Consider the following 22,891-nt stretch of genomic DNA (forward strand, 5'->3'; position numbering starts at 1 on the left):
AGAGAGCCTAGCATTTATGCTTCTCATAAAGTCTGACACTTCTGTGCAACATACCTCTCGAATTTTCTCAATGGCAGAGGTGAAGATGTAGAGAATGACCACCCATTCCTGAGGAGAGGGCCATTCTGGCATTTTCACCAGGACCACATATGAGTAAAACATCAAGAAGCCCAGGTAGAAGAGCTGACAAGAGAGACACACAACAAGAAGACTGATAAGAAACTCACAAAAACATTATCAAAATAAAGCATTTCAAAGTTAGGCAAGGATTCACTCTTTCAAGAGTGGGAATGTTGCACACTTGCACAATGTAGATCTTACGTAGACATTATACATTAGATACAGATGATAAGTGAAATGTGTTGACAAAGAGCCTCTAAACTCAGACAGTTTCAGAGAGGGGCTTCCTCTCTTTCTGAAATATTTTGAGACAGGGTCAGTTGAGGCCTCCTGAAGGGGCTGAAACTTTTCAGTCAAGAGCAAATAGTCTGCCATTTTCACTGAGGCCTCTGAGCCCTCAGAGCTCAACTGGTGGTTAGCTGTGCGGACAAGGACTGTGAGAGAGAGAGAGAGAAAGAAGGGAGGAGTAGAGGGGGTTCAGGGGATTATATAAGAAATGAGAATGGGACTTTTTAACCAACTGGTTATTTAAAACTATATTTATCAATATTTTTACAGAAACACTGAATTAATTGACTGTGTGACGTAAAGTGGTTGCTTATAGGAATGAAGGAACGAGTGTGCACAGTTCAGGTTCATCATAACCACTTCTACTACAAGGTGGTGTCATGAATGTGTGTCTGCTGTCAGTTTAGTAGTTTCCCTGCTCATGACTAACATGATGCACCTTTAAAAGCCATGTATTGTGCTAGCCAACATCAAAAACATTAGTCTGTTACTACTGCATGGACTGCCATTTGATTTTGTACAGACATTCATGTTCCCCAGAGGATGAATACTACTTATCTTGACAATCCCCTGACTTTAGATGAAGTGCCACCAACAGGGTGATATTTCACTTTTACTAAAATTATCTTGACAATAGTAGATAGTAGAAAATGTATTAGTACAGACAGTCATGGTTCCCATATGACATATCCTAATGACTTGTGGCACAATGAGGCAGACATCTGTTGTTTAGAGTGAAATGTCTCAGCAACTATTATTCAAACTGCCATGGAGTTTGTTATACACATATTCGTGTCCCCTAAGGATGACAACTGATGGTACTCCGGTCAGCCTCATATGTATTTTGTGCAAATTAGGAAAATAAGTAAACAACAAGATAGTAAACATTATGACGGCTTAACATCAGCACATTAGCATGCACAGTTAGCACAGTCACACTACGACTGTGGGAAAGTTTGAAAATATCCATATAGGCAGAGTAGTACAACTTGGATTAGGTCAACCATTTCAAAAATTGCTGAACCTTGACATGTGAGGTGTGAACTGTTGGAAAATCAGCCATTAACACTCCTGTCTGCTGGGTAAGTCATTGCTGCAATTCTGCGTGGATGTGTTGAAATCGGGATGGAAGCAGGTACAGCAGATGTAGATAAGCTTGGGAGCAGGCTATATTACAGACGCTAGCAGTTTCACTGATGGTATCAGCAGCTCTCAGTCTTGAACAGCCTGAAAAACAGCCCTGTCCCTGGCAGCAAATAAAACCCTCAATGACGGCTCCCAGGCTCCTGAGAACCAGCCTCAGGCTTGTGTATATAAATAAACAGCCTATGAAAGGAGACTGTGCCTGACTGCTGAGCACTGGGTTCAGTAGGGAAAATTCAGATTCTACCCACAAAAAGAACAAGTACGTTTCATGAGTAATCAAGGCGTCATTATTAGACGTATGCTGTGTATTGTTTAAAAAAAAAAAAAAGTAGGATTGTCTTCCCTGAGCTTTCCTGTGGGCAGTGCTGTAAGAATATCTGTCCACTGTCTGAGCCATTCAGTGCTAGTATACTCAGAGTGAGAGGCAGTCTGTTTCTATTGTTAATATCTAGCCACTTTCTGTGCGGGCGTCTGATAAGGCTGCACCTTGTCCCCTGTCCTGAATTCACGGTCAGCCACAGCGTGGATGGTGTCTGATTCAGTAATATTAGGGTGGCATCTGAAAATCTGAGGGTGAGTAAAGGTGAGGTAAAAGATTTGACAGACCACTGATTAGGTGCCATGGCTGCAGTGAAGCAGGTTTTGTGGACCATCTGAACCTCTGTTTTCACTCACAGCTACATGATCCTACAAAATCTATATTCTCTGCAGGTTGGCTTCTGAGAAAATCTCAGTGTCAGACTGCAACTCCCGGAAATAAGCATCCTCCCTTTGTAGGTCCTTTTACCCAGATAAACCACCAGAAAATGGATGGATGGATGGTTAGACGAGTGGATGTGTGCGTGTGTCCTCTTCTGTAATCTTCATACCGTGTTGGACCAGAACTTGACAATAGGAGCGTGGTAGAAGGCATAAATCTTCCTGGTTAAGGGCAGCTTCCTGGAGCGAACATGCGTCTCCATGTCATTTTTCGCCTCCACATGGTCGTGGGATCTGGCCTCCTTGAACACATCCTGAAGAGGGGTTAAAGAGGCCCAAATTAGACAGCAGCAGGCCACAATGTGGGGAGAAAATGAGAGGAAGAGACAGAGGGGAAGCAGAGTGAAGAGGAGAATGTGAGTGAAAGACAGTAAAGAAATAAATGACAGAGGAAAAAAAAAGACAGAACATAAAAAAGAAATGCAAGGCCAAGAGTGCAAGAAGTATTCATCAGCAATCTTTTTTTGTGAACATCTGTCTTCTTTCTTTTACTTCAGAGTAAAGAAACAGCCTGTTCACAGCTCAGTAACCATTTAACAGTATTTTAACTATAACAAATAGACAATTTCTGATAATCTTTAAGACATTTGTGATGAATTTATACAAGTTTTCAAGGATTTATTACACTGTTGGACTGCTTTGAAGGTAGGTGGATATTGCATTTTGAGGTTTCAAAGTGAGGGACATAGTAAATCTAACCATTTGGATGTCTTCAGCTATGTTCTGAAAGTTGTGTTCACTGTCCTCCATGGTCATCTGGTGGTCATCCTGACTCTGAGGGATGTGAGCCATCTCAGCCTTGGATTTGTACTCCAACAGTAGGATGGCAGGAGGCACCAAGATACTCAGAATCACCTAGACACACACATGCGCGCGCACACACACACATACACACACACACACACACACACTCATGTGGGTGGATGCTGCTACATTTGTCGAGAGAGTCCCTTGAACTACATATGCTAATGAATCTCGAGTGTTTTCTCACATAAGCCCAAATCTAACTTAAAAACTGAAACGACACATCCAGTGTATGATCCTTATTTGATGAATTTTCACTGATTTAAGTATTTTGTCCTTTGGTAGTACTGATGACCACTCTCAAACCAAGCCCTGCTGAAAATGTTCCCACACTGATGCAAAGACATTAAATACTCTGATATTACTGGTCATAAAAAAACAAACAAATGAGAAATAAGTAAGTTCACAAATAGTTTCAGTGTCACTAGTGATTTAAATCAAATCTGAAAGAACAGGTACAAAGCTCCTCTGTGCCTAAGTTATAACCTGGAGTTCCAGAAATGCCTTGCACCAGGAGGTCAATTGAGATTACTCCTATAATAAACTGATTGTTCCCTGTATCATCATGAGTCATTCAACTAAGTGGCACTTTAACACCTGTGCAAGTACTTGAACTGAGATTAGCATTAGAACTGTAAACCTTTGTCTAAGCCCTGGGAACACTGCCAAAATATCACCAATGATAGATATAGAACCGTTAGAACATGTTTATTCCCTACATGAAGTTGTAACTAGCTTAAGATTTTGTTTTGGCTAGTTACAGCTTAATATAGGGAATAAACATGTTGGACATGTTGAACTTCACCCACAGAAAACTGGAACCACAGCGCTGATTCCAGTCTTAAGATTACCCCGGCTTTTTGTTTGTTTCCAAAAATAAAATCTAAATGGAACATGAACCTTGTACCAGGAGTTCTTGCGCATGTTCAGCCGTCCCATCCACATGTCTGACAGCAACATCTGGGTGCAGGTATGAGCCACAAAGGGCCGCAGGTGGGAGGAGACGGCCAACTTCAAACAGGTGGAATTGCTCCAGTTCTTCAGTTCGTAGGTCAGCAGCTTCATGGCCATGGTCTCATCCTGCCTGAACGACTGCTCCAGCAGGTCCACTGCCAGCTGCCCAAACTCGCTGAAAAACATCAGCACAATCAGCAAGGCTTCTACATTTACTTTCTGAAAGAAATTTGAGAGGTTTTACAGTTGTTTGACATATATCGAAGCCACAAGAGAAAGCTACTTTGAGTATTCCTTGAGCTCCTCTGACGTGTCGTCCACCACGTCGCTCTTCTTGGCCTCGTAGCCCATCGACCGACAGAGTTTACAGGCCACCAGTGCCTTCGCCATATTCTCCTCGCCATGCTGCCAGAAGAACAGCGACATTTTCTGCCTCTTCATCAGAACAGCCCACACTAGGAGCTCGTTGAAAGGGTAGGGAAAGCGCCGTGTCTCTGGATCGTCTATGTCCACAATCTCCTCTTTGCTCCTCTTTTTGTTTTGCTCCGTGGTAGACTCAAGCTAGGAGGAGAGGGGAGGAACAGCGAGAACAGATGAAGACAAACACTATTTTCTGCCACTGCAAAGAGTGTTTTCTTCTTCCATCTTCATCATGTTAAGGCACATGGCCATGTTCTTTTTAGTGGACAGCAGAACTTTACCTTGGGTTTGTACGGCTGCGCAGTCTTGATGAAGTGGTTGTGCCTCGTCTTCTCCTTCTTGTCAGCCTGCATGCTGAATGACTCATGACTTTTCCTCAAATGAGAACCAGGGCCTGCTGTGTGGCGCCCTGATCTCTGTGCAGAACATGGAAGCATTTTCAGATTTACTCAGCTCTCTAATGGACTTTTATTACACTTCATTGTACAAGTCCTTTGTACATTGCATTAAATGTTACTGTTGTTAGTTCTGTCTTTTACTGAATCCTCATAACATGCCAGGTTTTGACTCCAGTGCATCGTACCACTTTAAGTTAAAACACAGGAAGAACTTTCAAACATTAACACCATGAAAGACATTTTGGACACTCCAGTTCAACAGTTCAAACTCACCCTGTTGTTGCCATGGAGATTGTTGTAAATGATTCGGAAGCGTTTCCTGGTGTAGTTGCACCTGTAAGTCCCGCCCATCAGGTACTCAATAACCAGGCCCACATCAATCAAACTGATTTTATAGTTTGGAGGCAGATGACTCTGTAAGAGGGCAAAGAAACTAAATAGTGAGAGAGATTGAAAAGACTCATCAGCAGGTAAAATTATATGAAGTGGGCCGACTCTACCTGTTTAACATCCCTAACCAGGTGGAGGAGAGTTGGGTTGTTGGGAGGTTGTTTCTAAAATAGAAACAGACACAAAAAGCTTTAGGCATGGCAAAAACAAATACATGCATATGTATCTATTCGCTGGTTGGTGCATGTTTCATAATGTTACCGTGTTGTAGAGCTCCTCAAGCCGACTGATTGTCAGGAAGCGGTGCATGCTCACACCGTTTTCTATAAGCAACTTGACAAAATCCACCCTGTCCATCACGAGTGCATCCAGCATGGCTTGCTCCAGAGAGCTCACCTACACACAAAGATAAACTCTTAAGCTTTCATGAGGCATATTTTCATTGCAAATCATTATTTATTAAACAAACACAATGAGGGAGAAGACCAAAAATAAGGCCAGATTAGAGAAATCAAAAAACAAACACATACAAATATTATCTATACTCTCATTCACACGAGAGCCAGGACTCCCCAAGTTTAAAAATAAACATAAGCACTGAGGGCAGCTTATGAAGACAACTGTAATAGGGTTTCATGTTTCAGTCAAGACAAGCAGTTCATGGCAGCCTGCCCGAGTCCAGTCCCCTAGCTCTTCAGACTGTGGACTGTGGTCAGTAGAGACTTTGGGGTCATTTCGGGCAAGTCCAAAGGTTTGGATCCAAAGCTGAGCAGAGCAAACATTCCTGAAAACCGTAGCGGATGCACACAAACATGCAGACGTACCAGGAGCTGCTGTCCGTACACAAACACATGATTCTTGGCAATGTCTACACGGTCCCAGGCCAGAGTCAGGACCAGCTGATCGAAGGCAGATGCGTTTGTGCCTGAAATACACAGGTACAGCCATGTGTAAACACGCAGACAGACACACACACACACACATATAAACAGTTATTAATTCCCAGGCAAGTAAAGCCTTATTAACTGTGTATTTCCTGTTAGCCAGCTAGCAGGATTAGAGGGGGTTGGTAGAGCAGGGCCAGGGCAGTAATACAGTCAATTACACACTAATACAGCAACAGAGCAGATTAGACTACAAAGTAAATCCCTGTTCAGTCTACTGCTCTCTTCCACAGTAATCTGCCTTATTGTCCTCCAGGATCCATCTGAATCAAATGATCATATTCACTCTACAAAGAAGTGATTGTGCCAATGTGAAATAAGAATCTCAGTGGAAATTTGATTGGAAATCAACGGAGTGATTTAATCCAGATAAGATGAGCTCTCAGGCAAGAAGTTTGCTTAAAAGTTATGCGCAGTTATGTTTCAAACTTCCCATTTAATATCCAAAGTGCTAAATGAATTGTATCACAGCGGAAAAGTCTCTGAGCAGCACTCAATATTCTTTAAGAGGCTTGAGAGCTTTTGCACCCCAGGGTCCTCTTGAGGATGAGTTACTGTTTCACCAAGACGAATGCGCCTCAGGCCGACAAATATTTGCCTGAGTGGGCATTTCAGTCACAGTCGTCAGTCTGTCTTTTGAGCGTCTGAACCTGTTTCTCCAGACTATCGATCACCTGCAGTCACTTACAAATTCCTGGCTTTTGTCTAAATTAACTGGAATGAGGGTGAACAACCGGCTCTGTGATGTATTTGCTGCAACACCCATCTTTCAGGTGAAACATGTGTTCCATACTTGTAATCAGAAACACCTTTGTTCAAATGACAGCTGATCAGACTATCTAAAAAAATAGAGGGTAATTTTTCTTCTTTTCATTCAAGCTGAATTCACACAAATTATACAAAACAGACCCTCTACAGCATAAAAGAAACAAAGTAAGAACTGCTCAGGTCAATGTCCAGCTTTCTCTAACAGACTGCAGAGAGAAGGAGGGATAAGACTGAGAGACATCCAGCTCAGAGACTGACAGTGTTGGAATAAGGAGGCCCTGTGAATGCGAGCAACATGATCTCCTCAGGAACAGAAAGAGGGCGGCACACAGAGGGGGAACTCTGCTCTCAAAGCATATCTATATCAGAATGAAAACATTACAAAGTCCTGAAATCTTAATCTCCCAGTGCCTACAACCTCAGCATACGAATATGACTAGACTAAATCAACCTTACGTGATTTGTACTATCAGTTCCTTAATAAGGAGGTTGGTTAAGGGTGGGGGGTGGGGGTGGGGATATAGAGATAATTCATCTACTAACCTTGGAGCAAAGCCCTCAGAATGGCTACGTCAATGTCCTGGTGCTCCTCGGAGCTGATGTGAAACACAGTGATCTGTTTTCCAAGAAACAAGATAGCACTTATTGTCATGTTCCCACAGACATTATCCAGATGTTTGCAACATGTGATACATCAGTTTATGAAACCTAACAGTGGGACAACCAGCTGATGAGAGGGATGTGTCAGAAGTCGTCTTTGTGGCAGCACTCTGTAATTAGTTTATTCATTTGGTTTTCAGTGATTTTATTAAATGCCTCCGATCTTGAATATCAAGAATATCAAGTTGCTGCTGCTCTCACTGCCAGTGAAATTGAAAATAAATAAATAAAAATACAATGAATGAAGAAAGACTGGTGATTTAAAAAGTATGAGCAGGGTTTTTACCAGTTCTTTGCTCTTCATGCACTCCATCAGAGTCTGAAAGAGATGGATGGCATCACTCTGGCTGAAGTTGAAGGTTTTCTTGATGGTTGCGATGATGTCAGTCTCCACTCCATCAGGAAGTCCTCTATAAAAGAATTACAACATGAAACGGTAAAAGTTTCTATCTTCAGCAGTTTAGACAAAATAAAGTGGAAACCACAAGGTAACTAGCAAAGAACGATAGTACAAAATTTCCTCTTCTCGGGGATGGGGGGAGGCGGACATCATTCCTCCTGGAAGATTTAGATTAAGAGGATTTTAAGAAGATGTTGATAAGATATACTGAAAGTTTGTAATAGGATTAAAGTTTGTGTGAAACAGACCACACCTACACTCTCATCTATGCAGTACACGTACTGTCTTATACTGCTTCTATCAGTTTTCATACACTGTAACATTCTTTTGTAGAGAAGCACATTAAAGTTAGTTTTCATTGTTGCATGTTCATCTCCATCATAAATAATGTGCATAACATGTTAACATTACAGTATGTTAACATGTTGCCCTACAATTACTCACTGAGAAATTAAGTCTTTATTTGTACAATTATTTAATGTCTCTACTATCTTTTATAACTTTTATATTCCATCCCCATTTCCTTTTTAATGGGGTGGCTTTACATTAGGATGAGGGAATAGTTCAATTTCACAGACACATTTAGATTGTAAAGACAGATTCTGGTCGTGTGTGACAGTCTAACTGCATTTTGCAGCAGTGCATGTAAATTTCATTGGCTGATTAAGCCTGTCAACAGATTACTTTTAACTGCACTATGTCACAAGTTCAACCATTTTCAACTCTTTTATAAACAGATCAGGCTGCGATTGAGTTGAAACACATCAGAGTCACCAAAAAAAACAAAAGCTCAGTGTCTGAATCAAAGTAAAGGATTTGTCATAAAAAGCATCACACTTCCATTAAAAAAAAACAATCCAACTATTTTTAAGCACACATCTAAATATTAAATAACATTCTGAAACCTTGACATTACTCAATTTCCTTCAGTTCTCTGTAGGATACTTTTGCTGTTTCTCCATTCATTCCATCCTTTTCTATCATGTGTTATTTCATTTGTGATTAAATAGAATTAAAAAAAACAAAAACACTAAAACAGTATTTGGACACGTATATATCTTTGGTGCACCAATCACAGCTTTTATTTTCTTTCCCCCGCCCACCCCTGTCCTCTGTGGTTGTGCTGTGTCATTTGTCCTACCCTCCCTCCTCGGTCTGCTTGTGGACGTAGGCCAGTATATCAGCAGCACGGCCAGTCCCCTCACACACCACCACTGGGACAGGAGGGCTCTCCTGAAGGTACTCCAGCACTGTCAGGATCACGTTGGGACCCCCCTCGAATATCAGGGCCACGACTGGAACACCCTGACCAATACCTACAGGACAGAATACAAAGAAACTGCTTCAAGTTTGGGATTATGTGACATTACAGCCCCTACAGTTTCTGTAACATTCACCTATCACATCTCCGCCTAAGTGACAGTTTGTGAGAGGTTGACATGATAATGCCCAGCTCACTGTTATCACCTAGTTCCCACCAGGGACAGGATCTATAGGGTCAAGATCTATCTGAAGGGTGTGATCCAGTACGAAGGGGCTTCAAAAAGTTAGTGGAAAAAGAACAGTTGGAAAAAACGGTTTAAGTTATGATATTTAGTTTTGCATTGCAACATGCATTTAAGGGTTCATGTTAGAAAATATTATGACACCTTAGTACGAGAACATACAGGTGCACTGAAATCAAAATCCCTGCATATGATTTTTAGCTACGTACTTTTTCCATGAACTTTTTGAAGTCTCCTTGTATATGTATATCTATTTATGTGAACTGTACAACACAAAATCTATCATATACGACTTTACTGGTGAAATGTGTTATAAAATATGAGTATTTTAAAATGAGTTTAATATCGTAAGTAAAGATTGTTAAGTCCTTATTAGCCTAGCTGTATCTAACACCATCTGAAGTATTTAACATGACCCACAGAATGGTTCAAGTTGGAAGAATGATTCACATGCAGTATTTTCAGATCAACACCTGACTGCTAATAGTTGTTAATGAATTATTTTCCAAGCAGCCAGTTAACCTCAGCATTAACCTCCTTAACACAAACAATTGCCAGATCATTAGTTTTTTCCAAGAAGAAAATCCAGTCAATCTCTTTGAACGAGCCCTAACTTAACACAAGGAAGAAATCTGTCAACTGCATTGCTTCTTTTTAATGTGTGTAAAAATACTTGCCCTTGTCTGTAATTAGTGATGTGTGATCGAGAGTTATGTTCAAAATGTAACAATATTATGATCAATGTACATTATTAGAGAGTAACTAGGGAAAGCAAACACAGAGCTCAAGTTTAGTTCTTCTTGTCAGAAGGGGGTGGAGTTAAATCTTTCTAATATTTACTTTAAGTCCATGACAACAAAAGGACAATAAAAAGACAAAACCAAACTCAAATTGGCAAAGTGAGATGATTTTTTTTTTTTTTTAGCCAGTTTGCTTACGTGCATGTATTCTTTGGAGGTTGATGTGCTTCTCTAGGTCCCGCCGCAGTTGGACCTCAGCGCCATACTTGCCCACCGTCCCATCGTCCACCAGGAGGAAATGGGAATGCAGATTATTGAGAACATTTAGTTTGCTGAGAGGGTTCAGTAGTGTCTGATACGGAGCGATAATCTGTGGTGTGGACATCGGGGAGCGGTAACAGTAGGAAAAAAAAAAGAGCAGAAATTATAACTTAAGCACCTGAAGAGCATTTCAAGAGATTCAATTTCAGGGGAGTACAAACAGAAATGAGCTTTTACAAGCTGTGTCTTACGTCTCTGCCAATGAGATCGTTCCTGTTTTCAATGACTCCCCAGGGTGCAATCCCAATAGTGCAAATTTTCTTTGATGATCTGGAACAGTGCTCTTTGAGAGCATCACCCACATGCTTTGCCACACCTTTGGGCAAGATGGGAGAATCGATCAGAAAACCTTTTATGCTAAAAACATTTTGTAGGTGCATTACATTTTTTATTACCACCTAACCCTAAGTGTCACACGTCACTTGAAATTAACTATGCATGAAAAAAGAAACAGTCAAAACACCAGAGGATACCTAACCAAAATGGGGCAAGTCCACAACAAGTACATTAGTCCTGGAGATGTTTGTGAACCACAGTCCTGAGCTAATGGATCTCATGGATTCAGCAGTAATTTGTGAGCCATGAGACCAGCCCAACTGGCCAGGGTGCCAGAGAGGCATTAAAAGTAATCACTGGTCTGGGTAATTGACCCTGTGAGTAATGATTTAAACACTATGATCAGACCACAACGTCTTAACGCCGTGCTGTGGCTGCAGACACACCTCTGCCACCACACACAGCCAAATGACACACTTAGAGCCCGGTATTACGACTTCTGCTACATCAGCTCATCGCACTGATGGTAGCCGTTTGTTTGTGCAGGTTTGTGTACAGAGTGGGTGTGAGTGAGTGTTTCTTATAGAGGAATCTTTAGTTAATATCTATAAGGAGCAGGGGTGGAAAGTAAGAGTTATTTGGCTGCCACATCTCTTCAGTTATGCCTGAATTATTTTTCTTTTATTCATTAGATTCAGAACCTACTGATTTGTCAAGGATATTTCACATTAATCAGATGGCTATGAACTTTTTTGTTCTTTCAAAAGATCTCAAGATTAATTCTCTTCTGGTTTGCTAATGTAGATATAGAGTTCAAACAAGGATGCAAAGCGCATAAAATGTGACAATGCTAGTGACAACCAACTGCACAGCCACAGTATCAGTACCTTGTGACCTACAGTTTTAAGCCAATAGGTGCCATGTACATGCAAATAAAGTAAGAGCAGCATCTGTAGATAATACCTTAGTGCTCCATCTACAGGCAAAAACAAGTACTTCAGTGACACAACTTTCATTTGAAGAGGTGGTGGATAGCACAGCATAAAAATTCAATTTAAATTAAATAGAAACATGCCTCAAAACACACAACAGGAAATACAGCAGCTACTAACTGTACACACTGGCACATGTATTTCTCCTGTGGCTATCATTTTCATGTCCTGTAGGTGGCACAGTCTGACATATATTAAATGAATATGAAAGCTGTTAAATAATACATTCTGGTATATTCCTGCACAGAATTGTAAAATACACACACATTCCCCAACTTCAACCAAGACATTTTTTTGATTTTCCCTGTCTGAAATCCACATCTGTAAATCCAATAATATTTCATACACTATACCTTACTTTCCACAGGAAAGAATAAAATAACCTGCATACCTGTGTTGACCCCTCCAGTGAGAATCCAGGCCCCTGTGGTGACTGCAGCTTTGATGAGGCCCTTGCCCACCACCTGCTTGATGCGTGGGTGCAGCTCAAAGTTCTGAACTCCTCCATGGACAGAGATGAGGATCTTGGGAAGCTCCATGTGCCACTCCTTCAGCATCAGCCGCAGGATGCTTTCCGGCCGCGAGTCGTGGGACAAACGCACATACTGACCATGTTTGGGAAGACACAAGGAAAAGTGTGTTCACATTGACAGGGTCAACAGCATCCCACATGTCGTCTATTGATACACAAACTTAATCTGTGTTTGTAATGTACAAAGACCACGATGGAACATAATTTAAAGAGCTGGATTTTCTGTTAATATTTTGTTGCTTGGGCACCCATAACACATACTGGAGACAGACTTTTCCCATGATCCTTTCCCTGTACAGTTATTACCTGCTAAGCCAGGTAACCAAGGACAGGTAAACATAACTGACTTAATATTCTGGATGGGCCCAAACAAATCTTAACTGAACAAAACACACAAATAAAATAGTGTGTTAGATTTTTCCACACTACATGTAAGAGCTATTAAGACACATGCACCTTCTTTTTACATGAAAAACATGCCCTCCAGCAGAGAGGAATTTGCCCTTCTACCTTGGCCCTGTACGAGTGAGACCCTCCCTGGAAGTTGATGACACCATAGGCGTCAGTGGGGCTCGCCTCTGTGTGTTTTTCCACCGACCACTCCTCCAGCTCGGGCATGGGCAGGTTGGGGTTTTCACCCAGCTTCACGTCCGAGTACTTCGTGGCCAAGCTGGCTGTGAAGCCAACATGCTGCCGCACCAGCCGCCCACAGCAGCAACTTGAGGGTGAACAGAATCATTTTAATTGGAAGTACAATAAGATACTTATTCAATTTCATTTATTTTAGTAGTAACTTGCTACCAACTTATACTTATGTTGCAAAGAATATCACAAAATCTACATGGTAACAAACATAAAATTTAAACCACTTATTATTATTATTAAACAACCTTTTTCAAAAGCAGAATAACATGGAATGAACAGATAAAAACGGAACAGGAACCCACGCCACATCTCATAAATATTAGTTCCCTGCATCCTTCAGCAAACACAAAAGAAAACTGTTTCCCTGTTGACTTTTCAGTTCCACAAATACATTAGGCAATACGCTGAGATATGAAAACTGATATGATTCTTTTTTTTGGAAACTGATAAGGATGTTGACTTTTTGCTTGGGAAATGCAGCCAATACTTGAATGTTTTAGACCATTTTACAGAATTCACTTTTTAACAACAAGTCAGTGGGAAACATTAAATAGTCAGCCAACTCATGGAGCTATCATTAGCTTAGTTAGCTGGCTAGCTACAGCTGATACAATCCGCCAGCAACTATTCTCATTTCAGTCAGCAACCGCCAATTTTGTCAGCTGAAATAAGAAAGGTTGCTGGAAGATACATTATTTTAAAAATTACTATAGAATTTTAAGTTATCAGTGTAAACTGCAAAATGTGCAGGCAGCTTCACCAACAGTCAATTAAGAGACCCAACATTCAATAATCCAAAACCTGAATTTCATCATTTAAACTGATCAGCAACATAATGTGAAAACAATACATGAAACCTTTATCCTAACAACCATGATGACAAGAGCTGACAGTCTTTCAAGACTGTAGGTGAGCTTTACTTTTAATGTGCCATCACAGTATAATCATTACAATTAATGACCAACCTAAGCCTTTTTGTTTTCTCAAGTCCTTTCACCACCTCAGGGGAGAATGTGCATCCTGACACACAAAGTCTGAAAGTTAATTGTTTCCTGAGGAGGGCTGCTGTTCATTGGAATTACACTGACAAAGAATTTGCCTGTAGACTTCTTCTGGTGTAAAGTAACCTGTTTGCATGGATTCCCACTAGCTAATCTCGTCAGGCAACAGAGAATGAGTCAAACAAAGGCCAGGACAAATACTCACCGGACTAGCTGCTGGCAAATCTGGCATCCTGGAAGGCATCTAGAAGGAATTTCACACCAACATATTCAATCTTCTAATTTCAATATAAATCATGCTAGACCACATAAATGTGAAGCACATTTGCAAATACACAAAGACAGTTATAATGGTCTGATCTCTCCTGGAGAGAAGAAAGTTCTTGGTAGACAAAGTTGTTGGAGGACATTAAGGAAGGTTATCTGTCAGCTGGGCAGGCAGCCCGGTTAGACTGGCCATTAACCAAGGGAGAGTTATGAAACCGACCATGGAGACTCTCACTTTGATCGCAGTCACATGCAGACCTACACTGGCCTATGTTCACTAACATCTCGGAATCATCTATGAGCAGCAGCACACACTGTAATTAGTAAGAAAGGCCAGTGGCAAATAATTGATGGAAACAAAAACACAGGAAAAAGAGTCACCCCATATCATTGTGAGTTCACAAGAAAGACGGAAGGTACGCAACTTCTAGAAAGTGTAACTAAAAACAGAAATGACTTACATACAAAGGAGGTGGCTAGATGGTAAACACATGCAAACACAGGAAACTACTTACTATCAAACAAGAATTTTACAAAAAATTTCCATCCACATCTTTATAACTGGATGAAGGTTCATGCCAGCCGCTTTAAATGAGCTAGTCATGTGCTTCTCAAGCAAACATGGTACACTATGAGTGACTGGCCTGCATGCAACAGCAATAAGGGGCCTCCTGCTATACAATTTTAACACTGCTTTGTAAGATTCCACTACATCTGCAGAAAAAACTTCAGTTCTTCACATACACACACACAGAAAAATGTCTCTTTTTACAATTAAATAAATACTCACAGTACACAAGGGAAAGAAACTTTGATTATAAAAATCTAACAGATGAAATCTAGACTTCCTAAAATGGCAGACTGATAAGAAATTAATACAAAATCTCACTCCCAGCATAGAAAGATAATATGATACAGGGGTTCATCACTGGTCTTCCCTCTCATTTAACTCTGTAATTATAGTGACAGACATAAACATTAAAATTATGCAGAAACAGTCTCATTCACTCTTTGCAGAGTGATGGTTAGGGTTTGGGCCTACTATAACACAACCATACAATTACCCCCGTTTCCATGGCTATCACCACAAGGCACAGCACAGTCCGTCTAAGCACATACCTGTGGGGGTCCTTTGACACTGGAAGTATGTACACACATTCCCTCTTGGTGAAAGTGCTTTCTATCCAGGGTTTCTGGGACTGTGGACAAAGAGAAAAACAGGTGTGAGAAGTGGATCTTATGTCTCAGTTTATCATTTTGTTGTGTTTGCATTTCATTAATTTAAGCTGCCGAGCAAATTGTCCCTGGAGGATGTTGAAAACAATGCTCCTCTGTGCTGAGTGTGAATGTTTGTGCAAACAGGGCTGACATTATAGCAATTGCAGTTGCAAAAAGACAAATGAAAAGGACGTGGGAATAAAAAAGAAGTAAATGTATGTTTTAGTGCAGGTTAGACCAATTCTCTTTGTAAATAATGAATTCCAAACATCATAAAAGGGCAAAGGGGAGCTTGTAACAGCTTAATCCAGGATTTAGTATATGAAAATCAAAAGGGATTAGAAGGTTTGATAAACAAAAAATACAAATTTAACACATGAAATTAGGGCAACTACAATTCAAGGGGCACATTGGCTACAGGTGCTGCCAATGTTATAAACTGTAATAAAATAATCTCGTTCTATGTCACCATTTTATTAAGTCCAGGATTTATGTCGCAGGAATTTTCAATTAATGCCTCATTCCTCATTGTTCCCGCAGTAAAGCTCAGAGGGACCCACGAGTGATTAGCAACATTAATCCCCTTCCAGCACAAAGAGGGAAACCTGCAAATGCTGTCACCTGCTCTGCACCAAAGAGTTCCAACTATTCCTGGAAACTCAAACAACAGTATTACAACCAGAGCTGGAAATGTTCAGAGGCTGGCAGTTAGCAGGTGGTGTTTTTCTGTTGGAGCTAGCTGAAAATGATCCTCACTAGTCAGTGTCTGCAAGCAGTTAAATACAGTGTATAGAGACAGAGGTGAGTTATGAACCAAAAGTACTTCACTGTCTGCCAGAGTCCCATGTGTAGGGTTCAATCCATCAATCTATCTATACCTAATACTCAGAATTAAATCTCTGTTGTCCATACTGTCCACAACAAATAGTGATTTTCACTTCAATATTTAAACAAAATGCCATCCCACCGCTTGACCAGCAACACCGAACCACTGAGTGTGTACCTGGATGTCGTCCTCTTCATCTCTGTGTTTAAGGGCTTTGTACAGGAACATACCAAGGCTCCTTCATGCATCTCCTGGACAAACCACAGTCACCGCAGCCTCTCTCGAGCGCTGGATCATCGGCAACAAATCACTATACCTCTCTCGGTCTCCGCGTCTCCGAAGAGCTCCTTGCAATTTCCATGCAGGTCTCAAAGTCTACAGCTATGCTGTTACCATACAGATCCGGCCTGAGTTAAAAGCTGAACGATCAGTGAGAGGTTGCAGCCTCCAAACTCCATCCACTGTTAATCTGTAAGAAGCCACTCAGGGGGCAGATGAATGTGTCTGAGACAAACTAGATATTATACTTAGGCTGGGGGAAAAAGAGACGAAGGAGGCGGAGGTGTGGGAGAGGATTAGTGGATGGGCAGAGGCTTCAATGATATATACCTGGTTGTCTGCTGAAGACACATCACCAACTGTGATTCATGCGGTACACACAAAACCTCTCCCAACAACTCTCTGGCCCCACACTTGCGCTTCAGTAGGCCTCCTTTATTTTGAGACGTATTTCAAAGAGAACAGACATTAAAAAACAAAGTCCAGATTAAACAAACAAAACTATGTTTTAATAGTAAAGCTTTTTTTTTTTTTTTTAACACATGGAACCCACAACATGTGTTCACACATTTGTGTAAGGCAGTGGTTTTGACGTCATAAGCAGCTCTGATAGATAACACTTGAAATTATGACATTAAAGTCAAATGACTCAAATATCAGAAAGGTTGCACAAATAATTTTACTTAAAAACTTGAAAAATGTTAGTATTTAAATGCAGTTTAGACTGGCAATAATGGCCACCACTGGCACTGGAAGTTTTGTGTCTTTCCTTTAGTTTTTATTTTATCGTTATTTTTATCCTACAAGCAACTTAAAGTTTAAATCTACTGTGACCTGGCTGATGATCTGATGTGTGTTGTTTTTTGTAGGGTGTTAATTATTATCTCCACAGTAGGAATTATCATCCCTTTGAATATGGATTTATGTTTTGGTTGGACCTGACCCTGAACCCTTAGTTAACCACTGAGTGTAGCCAAACCCTCAATTATCAAAACCACTTATTTAGAGGTGAAAACAAGAGTGAGCGCTTGATAATAATCTCTGTGCATGCAAAGGTATGAACACAATGCAGGGGTTCAAAAAAAAAAAAAAAAATTTAAAAAGTTGAATCCTTGGACAAACAGGGCACTTTTTTTTAAAGGAACAGTTCAACATTTTGGTAAATACTCGTATTTACTTTCTTGTTGAGAATTAGATGGTCAATATTGCCCGGTCATTAAACATGAAGCTGGAGCTTAACCAGCTTCATGTAAGCTAATCACCCCCTGGCTCCAGCTTCATATAAACCTAGAGCCATTAGAGTGGTATGCTCCTCTCTTCTACTCGCTTCAAGAGAGTGAATGAGAAAAGATTCCAAATGAAAATATTTTAGATTTTAACACTGAAACATAAACTGAAATTATCAACACAATGTGAAGAAATAACAAGTCTGCGTATTGTGTTGCAGATATCTACTAAAGTGAGGATGCCAATCAGCCTTGGCCTGTCCAATCTCGTAACACCACTTTGTACCTCAAGAGACGTCAGTCACTAGTGTCCACTCTGTCCTCAGTCCAACATGAGAGGATGAGGCCTTGAGGATGTGTAGCAGATCACTGATCTCTTCGGTGCCCTCTTGTTAATTGACTTGGTGACCTGATTTGTGCCTGATATTTAACTCACTATGGAGTGATTCATCATCTGCTGGAGCAGTGACCGGTGTGAGACACCTGTCAGGAGACCCTGCGACCTAAGGGAGGTCTCTGTGATGGGCGGCTGTGGAAGAATGCTTCCAACCAAAACTGCTGGTGTCATCCTGATCCAACAAAGTGTTAATGAAGCAGATAAAGCAGGGCTGTGCTCTGCTAACCTGTAACCATGGTACCTGAGAATGTCAGGCAACAAAAGACTTGAGCACTTTAGAGCCCCTGCCAAACACACACACACACACACACACACACACACACACACACACACACACACACACACACACACACACACACACACACACACACTCTCACTCTCCCACTTCCTCGCTCCCTCCCTCTTCCTCTCTGGCTTCTTTCTCTGAGCTCAAGATTTTATGATTACTCTGTTCCTGTAAGGAAATATAAGCCAGCACCTTTCCATCTCATTCTGTTCAACAATGTAGGATGTCACAAGTGTGTTTATGGGCAAATGTGTGTATGTGTGGTCATGTTCATCTGCATCAACATGCGTTTGTGGAAGTGGATGTGTTTTTTGTTTTTTTAATGGAGCAATGCAAATTTGATCACATACTGTCTCTTTATCTTCCTACAGTCAGCTCCCAACAGACAAAAACACACACTGTGAACTCAGCAACCTTGCCAACTGAGCTCTTCCTTCCCCTTCCTTCTTTTTCCCAACAATGTAACAAGGCTGGATGGTCAACCCATCATTCCTCTGGCCCTGCCTGACGTAATATGGGGTGAGATAACATCTGGCTTGGCAATTCTATTACCCATTAGAAAGAGTGGAGGCTATGGGGTCAGCACTTTAGTGTGAGCAGTAGCCAAACAGAAGAGTGGTTCTCATAGAACAAGCAGAAAGAACAAAATGATTTTTTGCTGAGGGGTTTTTTGTTGTTGTTGTTTTTTTTGTCATTTACTTTAACAAATTGGCATTAAAGTGCACTTGCTGTCTTTCAGCTCCCAGCTTCCATTCTTTGGAAGATAGAAATAACATTTGGGTTCATAATAAATGGAAGCAAATTAGTGATACTGTCTCACCTTTCTGGTGCTTAAGTATTACTACAACACATTTTACAGCAATTACAACTGAACCATTGGTATACTGTATAGCTATAGCTATAGGGATGGACACAGAACTGGGGCATCCTTCACGGTACAGTGAGCTAAAGCTTCTGCCATGAGATTTTTCCATGCCATAACCTTAATTCCTCATCGCTGTTTCTCCTTGCATTAAGTCACACCGCAGGGGAACTGCAGTAGTACTACACAACCCCCAGAATGACGAAAAAAATCTGGATATATACACAGATATGGAACTATTCAATCAGAGCTGAAAACATTAGTTGATTAATCAGTTGATTGACAGAGATTAATCAGACACAATTTTGATAATCAATGAACTCGCAAAACTGACAAAATTTCTTGGCTTCCAGCTTCTCAAATATGAATGACAGTGCGACAACAAATGTATAATCTTTGAGTTAGTCAGATAAAATAAGACATTTGAGGATGTCACTTTTAGGACCAAACAATTAACTGAGAAAGTACCAAAAATGTGCTGGTATCAGAGCTGGTTTCAAATCAAGATGTTTCAATTGTTTTTTTCTGAATTGCAGAGGCCATGTCCCTTCAGTTTGTTTTATTGGATGCGCTATGAAATAAAAAGGCTGTGCTGCAAATTCATCCAACAAAAAGAATGAACACTGACGACAAAGAGAGCTCCGAGCAAAAATGGCTAACAGACGTGATTTACCAGCACACAATGTCAGGACAATCATAAATGGAATCAAAATGACTAAACCATTTTTATTATGAAATATTTAGGATATGTGTCACAGTATACAGGTGCAAATCCGATCTCAAGGAATGATTTCAGCAACCAAAGTTCAGCTCATATCCAAGTCTCAGGCTCATAGCGCTGGACAGTGCAACCAGTAAAAAATCTGTAGTAAATTTCTTAGTATGCCAAAACTACAGACATCTTTTTGATTGGGTCAAAACAGGACACATCACAGGATGGAACAGGACAGAATATATCACACACTACGAGACAGGCCTTATCAGTTTGCACTCCTTGCCCCCATTAAAGAACGCTAAATGGAGCAAAATAGTTCATTACAGTCTTCAGATAAGATTCCTGGAAAGCTGTTCATACAGTCATGAGACCAAAGTGTGATGGCTCTCCACCTCTCATACTTGTGCCCTCCCCCTCCATCACAACCCGGAGCATAGCTCTGAATGACTGATATCCTGCTGGCATGCCACCCCGAGCCGAGTCCTACCTCCAAGCAACTGTATAACCTCATAATGTAAAGCATGTGATGACTATTCTCCTCAACATCTGGCACTTATGGTTATGTGAGCCTATAAAAACCCAAGTTAAAACAGTCCAAGGTTAGGAGATAGCAGCAGGGACAGTGCCAATCTACTGCTTTCTAAATCCTCTCTGCCTAAAAGGACTACTGTAGAAGTAGAACCACGCATATTTCTGTGTGCACGTGCAACATGAGGAATGAAAGATATATTAAGTTGGTATTCCCTCCAGTGATCTTTGGGTAGTTCAGAGCACAAGCAAGTCAGCTGCATGCCCGACCAGGAGCTACAGTTCTGCACAGTGAGGGGAAGCAGTATGGGAGGGGGGGTGTCAGCTGGATAAGAGCTACAGGGGAGCAGCTCCATTCATAAAAATCAGCAAACTGAAACTGTGACCAATTTTTTTTTGAAAACCCCATCCAAGGCCACTGGAAAAACTTAATCAGTCATCTTCAAATGGGCTTGTGTGCACAGTTCAAATGGATTAGAGCATGAGATAACAGAGCTCAGGGAGGCATGCCACAGTCACTCTGCAGGCTGAAACATGCAAGCAGTTACACACACACTCAGTACACAAACACACACACGGCGCACGCACGAACACACACACACACACACATACTGTGTAGTAGTGCTAGAGTCTATTCTGGAGCACAACAAAGTGATGCAAGACCATTTTCTCTAAAGTCCGAGCTGATGACCAGTTCAACCATCCACCATTACATAAGAGACTGTGACTTGCAATAATAAAGCTCTGTTAACGACTGGTGATACAGATCAAATCATGCTGACTGCTACTGATGAAGTTGCTTTCTTTCAAATCATACAGAGCGGTCTGACAGTAACATTGTCCCTCATGCAGGGGGTAAGCTGGGGCATGTGACCAGCTCAGGCCAGCACTGTGGGAAATGAGAGAGTTTTGCACAGAGGCAAAAGACAGGCTCCGACTGCTCTGGATTCCCACCCAATAAAAGGAAATACAATGGAGGAGAGAGATACATAATCAATAAATCAATACCGTAACAGGAGATTAGATATCATCTGAGATCCGGGTAGTATTTTCTTTGTCTTACAGGCCACAGCACAGAGGCCATCTGCTGAATAATTCTGCCCGATGTGAGTTCAAGGAAGGACAAATGTCTGTTGTAATGTCGTCATTACCAGATTATTAATTACCTGTTTTAAAACATTATGAGTCTGTCTTTTGATAGCTGGATGAAAGTGCCTGGGTGACATGGCAATATAAATTGGTCTACTATGAGAAATTTGCCACACTGTTTATTCCACAATATTTAATATCTCAGAGTGCGTGAGGCCATTTTGGGCAATGTTGCAAATTGTTGCAAAAACAGGGCTGATCCATGGTAATTGTATGGCTTTTTCATCAGTGTGATAAGAGGACCTGATTTGTCAGGTGTGGACTGTGGAATTCACCGGAATCACCAAAACCAGACATCATCACCTGGTTATCACAATATATATCAATATCATGATATTAATTGACATATGGCAAGATAGAGGTTGTTGCCCACTCCTGATGTAAGCTATCGTGACATTATTAACACCTAAGTGCTGAATATAATAGTTGATATTGTCATTATTACGCAGCTCCAATACACTGTGTACTAACAACAGTGTGTGGCCCTTTCTGACTCACAGTTTTGGCTTCATGTCATTTTCTCTGAGCTCCAAGATCTGCTCTTCAAGGAAGGACTAGACGGGAAGTTCTTAGAAAAAAACAGAGGAGGCCGTGCTTGTCACGAACAGGAAAAATTACAACTTACAAACAACTAACATTGAGACGAGTCTTCAGCGATGTCTGCTGCAGGCCCGAGACACTAAACTCTCACCAAACAGGAAACAGTCGTGAGTGGGCGCGCAGATGCTTAACTAAAGTCTGAGATAATAAACGCACCATTTCAACATCACTTAACTTTTCCTCACGCTGGCGGCGGGATACAAAGCGTCCAGTTTAAACGGACTTGGCAGCCACTCAAGGTGGCGTTGACTTGTTACTGGCAATGACAGCGTGTCTTGTCCGACATCTGAGACAGCTGGCAGAAATGTGTCTCAGACAAGTGCCAGCTGGTCTGAAATGCTTTCTTTTATCTGTTCAGTATCTGGAGGACTGTCTAGCGGGGAGAGGCTCTGTCTCACGGTGAAGAAAGCGCTAACGCCGGCCAGCTACCGCAGCTGCCGTAGCTAGTTAGCTTGGGTCAAGTACCTAGCATTTA

General features: G+C 41.2%; 1 protein-coding gene across 5 annotated transcripts in view; it reads right to left on the bottom strand.

Moving 5' to 3' along the window:
* The window catches only part of trpm7 (transient receptor potential cation channel, subfamily M, member 7), a 48,074-nt gene that overhangs the window by 24,566 nt on the left and 617 nt on the right, over window positions 1-22,891 (bottom strand). For 4 of the 5 annotated variants that reach the window (XM_051077195.1, XM_051077191.1, XM_051077189.1 and 1 more), the window contains exons 2-20: window positions 15,450-15,529; window positions 14,269-14,307; window positions 12,928-13,135; window positions 12,277-12,490; window positions 10,809-10,933; window positions 10,495-10,666; window positions 9,193-9,367; window positions 7,938-8,061; window positions 7,535-7,607; window positions 6,104-6,204; window positions 5,541-5,675; window positions 5,390-5,443; window positions 5,163-5,303; window positions 4,773-4,907; window positions 4,355-4,632; window positions 4,018-4,246; window positions 3,013-3,168; window positions 2,424-2,567; window positions 55-183 (exon numbers count right to left, since the gene is read on the bottom strand). In XM_051077195.1, coding sequence (XP_050933152.1) covers window positions 55-183; window positions 2,424-2,567; window positions 3,013-3,168; window positions 4,018-4,246; window positions 4,355-4,632; window positions 4,773-4,907; window positions 5,163-5,303; window positions 5,390-5,443; window positions 5,541-5,675; window positions 6,104-6,204; window positions 7,535-7,607; window positions 7,938-8,061; window positions 9,193-9,367; window positions 10,495-10,666; window positions 10,809-10,933; window positions 12,277-12,490; window positions 12,928-13,135; window positions 14,269-14,307; window positions 15,450-15,529 — 2,712 coding nt within the window. Of the gene's footprint in view, window positions 1-54; window positions 184-2,423; window positions 2,568-3,012; window positions 3,169-4,017; window positions 4,247-4,354; window positions 4,633-4,772; window positions 4,908-5,162; window positions 5,304-5,389; window positions 5,444-5,540; window positions 5,676-6,103; window positions 6,205-7,534; window positions 7,608-7,937; window positions 8,062-9,192; window positions 9,368-10,494; window positions 10,667-10,808; window positions 10,934-12,276; window positions 12,491-12,927; window positions 13,136-14,268; window positions 14,308-15,449; window positions 15,530-22,891 lie in introns of those variants that run through there. The other variant, XM_051077214.1, reaches the window with a different exon arrangement.

The sequence above is a fragment of the Lates calcarifer genome, linkage group LG2, assembly GCF_001640805.2.
Source record: "Lates calcarifer isolate ASB-BC8 linkage group LG2, TLL_Latcal_v3, whole genome shotgun sequence".
Lineage (NCBI taxonomy): Eukaryota > Metazoa > Chordata > Actinopteri > Centropomidae > Lates > Lates calcarifer.